Source organism: Sinocyclocheilus anshuiensis, unplaced genomic scaffold, assembly GCF_001515605.1.
Source record: "Sinocyclocheilus anshuiensis isolate Anshui unplaced genomic scaffold, SAMN03320099.WGS_v1.1 scaffold388, whole genome shotgun sequence".
Taxonomy (NCBI): Eukaryota; Metazoa; Chordata; class Actinopteri; order Cypriniformes; family Cyprinidae; genus Sinocyclocheilus; species Sinocyclocheilus anshuiensis.
In genome coordinates this window covers 39,276-48,553 of record NW_015555714.1, presented here as the reverse complement: position 1 = coordinate 48,553, position 9,278 = coordinate 39,276, and the positions used below count along the sequence as shown (strand labels likewise).

At 36.3% G+C, this 9,278-nt stretch overlaps 1 protein-coding gene across 3 annotated transcripts in view; it reads left to right on the top strand.

Moving 5' to 3' along the window:
• Nucleotides 1–9,278, top strand: part of LOC107672159 (differentially expressed in FDCP 8 homolog) — an 87,007-nt gene that overhangs the window by 62,889 nt on the left and 14,840 nt on the right. For all 3 annotated transcript variants that reach the window (XM_016465256.1, XM_016465257.1, XM_016465258.1), the window contains one exon: nucleotides 724–821. In XM_016465256.1, the coding sequence (XP_016320742.1) occupies nucleotides 724–821 (98 nt within the window). The remainder of the gene's footprint in view (nucleotides 1–723; nucleotides 822–9,278) is intronic.

The window sequence follows — 9,278 nt, the reverse complement described above, 5'->3', positions numbered from 1 at the left end:
GCTTTTAATTTGTTGCAAAAAAAAAAAAAAAACCTCTAATGTGCCAAGCTATCAGAACCAAACCAAACTTAAAACCGTGGTTAAAAACCGAGGTACGTATTGAACCATGGACTAACTGTATTTTTGCATCCCTAGTGTATAATATTTATTTGGAGGAATAAAACATTACACACTGCATGCAGTTCACATACTTATGCTACAGTTCCTGATGAAGGTAAAAATTCTTCATTGAGTAAGGTCTCTTTTATACATGTAAAGTACAGTACTTTGGGTTACTATGGTATTAGTGCATAGTGCATACTAAGTAATGACCTACAAATCTAGACTCTGTCAAATAAATACCACTTTTCTCTACATTCTCTTATATCACTCTTTAACAGACTGCACCACATTCTTGTTGCCACTTTTTGGCTTGTGTAATACTTTTTCTTTGTGAATTTTGCTGCCTGATCCTCATTACAAAATATGTGTGTATTTAGCATGAAAATCAATAAACATGTTACAATTAACTGGACTTTTTAGAGTTAGTTAATTATTGTTAAGTTGTACAACTCAAACACACTTAACCACTGTTTGTACATTCCTTATGTTATTGATTACATGAAGGCATACCATGTCACATAGACTTAGTAGCTAGTAGAGATGTAATGTCCACTGAGAAACAAGAGTTCTTGCTCAAGGAAAGATCAGTGTGTGATCTGAATCAATATCATGTGTCCACAGAGGTGAGGTCGGAGATCTTTTCCTCAGAATCCAAAACTCAAAGTTCAGAACGAGCAGTGGATCTGGGCTTGGCTGAAGACCATTTCTCTCGACCTGTGGTAAGCACTTAATATGCAGTTGCTCTGCTGTTGAAAAACAAAGAGTGCTTAAGCGGTGCCATACCTGTCAACATTTGGGTCAAAAGTATCAATTATTATATTATTATTATATTAATTTAAACAATTATTATCAAACAATTATTTTTCGTCAGGGTCATGTCAACCCGTTTGACAGGAGACAGATCGACAGCACCACTGAGCGGAAGGATTCTCCAAAACATGGTGTGTCAACTTTTATTAAATATATAAATATGTACTAATCCTCTCCTGAAGGTACAGGACAGGCCAATAAATATGTTTTTTTTTTTTTTTTACAGGGAAAAATATTTCTTATGAATGAGATAATTTGTAAATCACATGATGTAAAGTTGTAAATTGAAATATATGCATGGCTAAAGTAGTTCCAATTCAAATACCTTATCTAAATTGCTGCACATTAGCTTCTTTTAGTTGGAAAAAAAATGTTCTGAAAGTGATTTCAGTGATATCCTTTCTTTGTCTTTATTGTTATGGTTGTCGCATGGATTCTAATTCTCACAGAATTAGAAAGATTGTATAGTTGTAGTTATTATCCTTGGTATGAACGGCCCCTGAGACAGAAAGACCAGAATATCACAAGAGACTCAGTACGCTCTTAAAAATAAAGGTTCTTTATTGGCATTGATGGTCCCATGAAGAACCTTTAACATTCATGTAAGCTTTCCGCTAAACAAAAGGTTCTTAAAATGTTCTTCACACTAAGAAAATGTTTTTTTTAAGAACTGTTCACTTAAATGTTCTTTTTGGAACCAAAATTGTTCTTCTGTGGCATCACTGCAAAAAAAACCCTTTTGGAACCTTTACTTTTACGAGTGAAGTGTCAGTATGCAACCACCTAGCAAGCACTAAGACCACCCACTATATAGCAAACTAGATACTACATAGCAAAGTTGTGGCAAACAACCACCCATAATACCCTAACATGTTGCATAATACAGCATGTTTTGCATGGTTAAGCACCACTCATATTTTATTCAGAAAATGTAAAAGAATGACAAGATGCATGTGTATGCCTTTGAGACAATCAGGTGTACAGGGATGTGAGACTGTTAGAGAGAACAGTGAACTGGAACTAGATGAGACTGTTGTATCACTTCCTGGACTGAACAGCAAATATGCACATTTACAAAAAGACACAAAGACTCAGTCTCCCTCATCAGTTGGCACATTTGACATTCTCTATAGCAGGTGTATTTGACAACATGCTGTGCTGTGACGTCTATGCAGGTCAGTCCAAACAGAATCTTATATGCATATATATATATATATATATATATATAATAGAACCATCGCCTCCTGGTGTAATTAGCTTTTTTAGTTAGTTTTTTTTGTTAGCTTGTTGTGTTTACTTTGTTAATTTATTGCTGACTTAATGTTTTGAGGCAGATGCCAGCTTCTAGCAGACCACACTTTATTAGGATGATTTCAATCTTGTGGAACCAGTTGACATTTTAGTGGTTTTTCAGTTTTCAGCCTGTAATATTTATTTGGAGGAATAAAACATTACACACTGCATGCAGTTCACATACTTATGCTACAGTTCCTGATGAAGGTAAAAATTCTTCATTGAGTAAGGTCTCTTTTATACATGTAAAGTACAGTACTTTGGGTTACTATGGTATTAGTGCATAGTGCATACTAAGTAATGACCTACAAATCTAGACTCTGTCAAATAAATACCACTTTTCTCTACATTCTCTTATATCACTCTTTAACAGACTGCACCACATTCTTGTTGCCACTTTTTGGCTTGTGTAATACTTTTTCTTTGTGAATTTTGCTGCCTGATCCTCATTACAAAATATGTGTGTATTTAGCATGAAAATCAATAAACATGTTACAATTAACTGGACTTTTTAGAGTTAGTTAATTATTGTTAAGTTGTACAACTCAAACACACTTAACCACTGTTTGTACATTCCTTATGTTATTGATTACATGAAGGCATACCATGTCACATAGACTTAGTAGCTAGTAGAGATGTAATGTCCACTGAGAAACAAGAGTTCTTGCTCAAGGAAAGATCAGTGTGTGATCTGAATCAATATCATGTGTCCACAGAGGTGAGGTCGGAGATCTTTTCCTCAGAATCCAAAACTCAAAGTTCAGAACGAGCAGTGGATCTGGGCTTGGCTGAAGACCATTTCTCTCGACCTGTGGTAAGCACTTAATATGCAGTTGCTCTGCTGTTGAAAAACAAAGAGTGCTTAAGCGGTGCCATACCTGTCAACATTTGGGTCAAAAGTATCAATTATTATATTATTATTATATTAATTTAAACAATTATTATCAAACAATTATTTAAATCGCGTGTATATCAAACTGCGTGTTTTCTGCGTAAAAATAAGGGTCGTTTTTGGCTTTGGGCTAAAACAAAAAGCAAGAAGGGCTTATTGAAAAATGCAAATTCATTCTCTCTTCATTCTTTCGCTTTTCGCCAGGAATATAGCCATTTCCCCGGTATTCCCCGCAGTAAACAAAGCAGTGCAGCACCTGATTTTGCAACTTGCAGCGCTCATATTTAATCAATTAAACCATAGCCTTTTGAAATGTAAGCTATATCTCAATTTGAAAGTGAAAGTGAAAGTGACGTGACGTGGCCAAGTATGGTGACCCATACTCGGAATTAGTGCTCTGCATTTACCCATCCAAAGTGCACACACACAGCAGTGAACACACACACACCGTGAACACACACCCGGAGCAGTGGGCAGCCATTTATGCTGCGGCGCCCAGGGAGCAGTTGGGGTTCGGTGCCTTGCTCAAGGGCACCTCAGTCGTGGTATTGAAGGTGAGAGAGAGCGCTGTACATTCACTCCCCCCACCTACAATCCCTGCCGGTACGAGACTCGAACCCACAACCTTTGGGTTATGAGTCCGACTCTCTAACCATTAGGCCACGACTTCCCCACGTATATTTGCTTTTTTTTTCACCGGAGCACCACCTGAGTCTTCTCCTCCCGTCCCATTTCTACCAGTGATCCTTTCACGCGGGGTACTCATCACTGTTGTAGGTTGCCAAGTTGAGAGGATAAATGGGTTGAAATTTGTATGTGTCAATTGTGTGAGAAGGATGCGTTTCATACAAGATCTGGCAACTGGGCAACCTTGAATTTGTTGAAGTGATTATTCGTATAATGAGGTTTGGGCCATACAAATTACGAGAGTTTTACCGGAGGCGAATGTAGCAAACATGTAAAATACGCCCAGTGGGATTTTTTAATAGAAAGATAAAAAATATGGGAGAAATACGGGAAAATATTTAAACGGGATGATAGCGGGATAGAATGGTAAAATACGAGAGAATCCCGGGAAAAACGGGAGGGTTTACAGGTATGGCGGTGCTCAGCTAAAATGGGATTAGCATTAGTTAGCATGCTAAGCTAACATAGCTGCTAGCACAGTTTACTGTTACAAAATACAGAGCCGGTCAACTTCAGAAAGGTGTTTGATAGTAACAGTAATGAATATAAAAAAAGTCCTTTTGTACGGCTTTGTCTAAAGATAATCTGTTCTGATTTCAACAAAATTGGATTGAAGATTGTAGGAATACTAGCAAAAAACCTATTCAAATATGGCAGATAAGCAAAATTACCAAAATTGACAAATGGTCAAAAGTTAAAAGCGTTTTGGTAAAAAAACAAACAAACAAACAAAAAAACTCGTTATCTTCTGAAATCTAACTGCCGCTGTCTGTAAACTTCTTAGGACACATCGTTGGTGATAATGAGTACTCAGAACGTCTTGTGATCTGAGATCGCACCACACGGCAGTTCAGCCCACAACCTCCTGGTTAGGTGTTTGCCACTTTTCACAGTGTGCCAAAGGGTACTTCAGAAGGGTATTTCTCAAAAATCATAGCAAATATCAAACATTTGTTTAGTCATTTCTGTGTGGCTCAGTCCAAAGACCATCTGAGGCAATTTTGGACAAAATTTTACAACAATTTAACCTTAGTTTGGTTGCTTACTAAGATTTGCACCAGTTCAGCAGGAACTAGGAGATTATTGTACTTGTGTTGAGTTGCCTCTGTGGGCAGATTTTCCTGTGTTCCATTTGATGCTGATTGGTTGACAGTCTGTCGATGGTAGGGTTTCGCGAAACAAAACAATGCTTATCAGAGGACAGGAAAACATTTTTGATTGTTTTGATTGTTTTTTCAAACATATGTTTGAGTTATTTCACAATAAATAAACTGAAATAATTGTAGCCTACATAGTTTGTGCAATTACATTTATTTAAACTGAACGTTAAAAATTCATATTGATCATGTTCTATTCTTTAATGTTAGTATAAATCACTGTCAGAATAAAAAAAGGTTGCATTTTATGCATGCAACAGCCTGTCACTTGCAGTCCCTTATGATAATGAAGCATGGTTTTACTAAAGTGACTGTAGTTCAACTATAGTATTTGTAGATTTCCGTGGTTAACACAACAGTTAACATATTTTAACCATGTGTAAACAAAAATATAACCTAATAAGTTGCAATTACGGCGTATTGAATGTTAAAATGCGTTTCAAATATAAAATTAAGTGGATATCATTACCCATTTTATCCTTAGAAATTTAATAATTTAATACATTTCAAAATTTAAAAGTTCAGTTTAGAAGTATTGTATCGGTATCAATATCGACGATACTGGCTTTTAAAAGTATCGGTATCGTATCAAAAACAAAAAAAGGGGTATCACCCATCCCTAGCAGTTTTAGATTTTTATGTTATGTTTCTTGAGGTTAGTTTATAACATTTACAAAGTGCCCCCGTGTCAACAAGCTTGATCCCCCCTCTGGCCCCCTAAATTTGGAATCGTATCACACCAAACAATTGTGGGTGCAATGCACAGTTTGTCCTGTGGGAGGCAGTAATAGAAAAAAGTAAAACATCACCAGCTGCTAAATAGGTCGAACCAAAGATTTTCTTACTATAGGGACTTGAGATTGTCTGTATTACCAAAGACTATAGAATACCTAAGACGTGTCACTCGTATAGTTTTGAATGGGGAAAAATGCAACGCTCAATATGGCTATCGAATGATCCCCGCTTTCTGAGTAAAAGAGCCAAACGCTAATCAGTAAAGTCAGCGTGTCATTGCAGCTGCTGTTAGAAGTCCCGGTTGCTATAGAAACAGTCAGTGTTCAGAGACGTGCGCTCAGGAATGTGCATGCGCACTGGCTGGTCTAGCCTGAAAAATAAGCTTTTTTTTAACAGTATTTGAGCAAAAGAAACAATATTTATGAGACAGTAGTTGTCAGATTTCATTGGTGATTTCAAATATGAAATTTAATCTTAAGCTTGGCGAACAGTTTTGGAGAATTTGATGTTTCCCCATTCAAAGAGATAGGAGCTGCACTTGCATGCCCGAGAGTGTTTCAAAGATGGCCGCCGAGTGACATGACTTGCCTTAAAGGGACTTTGGTATTACTTACTATTGGAGAAAGCATAATGGTTAACTTGGATCATGTGTGCCTTAATAACTAATCACGTTGCAGCCTTGACGTCATTGAATTTCAGTCCGAGTTGTGTGACACTCAATCGCAATGGCGAGAAGGACTGCTACAGTATATAAAGCTTCAAAAATGGGTATAGAAGGTAAATTATATAACTGGTTAAAACATTTTTTTTTCAATCGAACATTTCAAGTGGGCTCATGCCAGTCATCTTTTTTTAATGCAGCGAATGGCATTCCACAAGGAAGTGCTATCAGTCCAATACTTTTTCATGTTATGATAAATGATATTTTTGATAATTTAGGACCTGGAATAGGTTGTGAACTTTATGCTGATGACGGAGCTATATGGAAGAGAGTACGAAACATGACCCAAGTTCTTTCAAGCATTCAATCTGCTATTAAAAAGGTTGAAAGATGGAATATAGATTGGAGATTTAAAATATCAAGTAGTAAGTCATGTTATATGATGTTCAGTAGAAGAAAATAAATTCCAAATGATATTGTATTACCAATATATGGCAAACCGCTAGAACAAGTGAAAGTATTCAAATATTTAGGTATCTGGCTGGATAGCAGGTACACTTGAAAAAAAAAACATATAGAAGGAGTGGAGAAAAAGTGTAGGAAAACTTTAAATGTTATGAGGGCAGTAGCTGGTAAAGAATGGGGGGCAGAAAGATCCTCAATGATGACAGTGTATCAAGCTTTGATTAGATCTGTATTTGATTATGGCTGCATGATATATGGTGCGGCGTCAGAGACATTGCTAAAGAAGCTAGATAGAATGCAATACAGAGAACTTAGAATGTGTTTAGGAGCAGTCAAATCAACACCGGTAAATGCTTTAATCGTTGAATCGAATGAATTGCCCCTGAATTTGCGAAATGTGAAATTGTCATTGGCATATTGGACATCTATTAAAAGTTATGCTGGAGACAATATTGCTAAAGATGTTCCAAAAGACTGCTGGGAGTATGTGAGTAAAAAACGGAAGAGGATTTGGGTGGTATATTAACCAGGTAGCAAAAAAAACACTAGATATCTGATATAGTATGTAGTATTTCTCCAGTATGGAGTGAAGTGCCCATATGGATAATACCTGAAGTAAAAATTGATCTGGAGATTTTGGACAAGAGAAAGGAATGGGAGGAAATGGGAATACTCAAACATAATGTATATAGGCATACAGTAGTCAACATTTGAAGTGGATCAAAAAAAGGTTAATTAAAATTGTCCTAATACAAGAACGCATTTTGGTTTTAGGACAACTTTGATGAACGGTTGTGATCCACTTCAAATGTTGACTACTGTATATCTGGAAGATTTTATGGAAGTACACAAATATACACTGATGGGTCCAAAGACCCAGATAAGGGGATGACAGGAGTAGGAATATATGTAGCTGACTTGGATATATTCATAAGTAAAAGATTGTCATCTGAATTATCAATTTATTCTGTTGAAATGGTCGCTTATTATAGTGGGACTTATGTGGGTAGAGGAAGTGACACCAGACAGAGCTGTGATTTGCTCAGACTCTCCTTCTGTCTTAACATCATTATCCAGCCACCAGTCACCCAGAGAAGATTTAATGAATGAAATTTTAATGTTAATATGGCGAATTCAAAGGAAAGGAATTTTAGCCCATATAGGGGTAGTTGGGAATGAAATAAGTTATGAATTGTCTAAAAATGCTTTAAAAAAAGGAAATTGATATTAATGTTCCATTAAGTAAAGGGGAAATTAAAAGTATTACTAAGAGGAATGTTACAAGAGAATGGCAAGGAGTGTGGAATTTAGATTCTAAGGGAAGACATTTATATAAAATCAAAAAGCAGGTAGATACTAAAATGATTGTAAGAGGAAGGAATAGGAAGGAAGAGGGGATAATAGCTAGATTAAGACTGGGTCATTCAGGGCTGAATGGTTCATTGTTTTTAATTGGTGTACATGTTAACGGCCTATGTGAATTTTGTGGTGAGAAAGAAACAATTGAGCATGCAATATATGAATGTTTAAAGTATAGTGAGGATAGGAAGGAACTAATAGCATATCTAAAGGATAAAGGTAAGAAGAATAAGGGCGTGGGATATTTATTGGGATATGAATTTAATAGTGATAGAACTGGATATAGGATTCTATTTAATCTTTTATATAGCACAGGCCTAGATAAAAGAATATGATATAAAAGATGTTCTGTCTCGGTTTGGAGCTTCAGTGTGGAGGGCAGAGGAGCTGAACACGCAGCGCCAACCGATACCTGGACTCTTGATGGCTTCAGAGTTGAGACAGAACAACTAATATAATAAAAGAAAATCCTTATTGCATAATAGCAAAGTAGGTGGCGATATGCGCAAAGATTGCAACTCGCCATAAAACCAAGAAGAAGAAGAAGAAGAAGAAGAAGAAGAAGGTTGATTATCTTAACGTGCTCCTTCCGAACCGTTGCCTTGTCCAAATACCCACACTTGAAACTGATCTTTGATAAATATGGAGGTTTAAATTTCTTGCTAGCTTGTGATTTTAGTTGCAATAAACTCCCAGTTAAGCTCGCTAATTTTCATAAGCAAGCGCTGGACGCTTGTAAGCTTGCCTTCTGTCACAATTTTTCCCCTCATAGATGTATTCTATGGAACAATCAGAATGTGCTGCGTGGAAAAAAAATCTGTCTTTATTAAAAACTGGTTTGACAAAGGTGTAATTTTTGTTTTAGATTTGTTAAAAAAGGATGGTAACTTCTATTCCTATTCCGAATTTTCAGAAATCTTTGAAGTGGATACCTCACCTAGAGTGTATGAATGGGTTATTAATTCTATTTCACCTAAACTGTTACATTTGGTTAGGGCAAATTGTTACAGATCTTCAAAATGTGAAATGCCAAAAATTTGTATTGGAGGTCTGGAGCTTTCTAATGTTAAATGTAACAATTTCTGGATTAGAAAAATCCTTATTAAGAAGTTTAGTT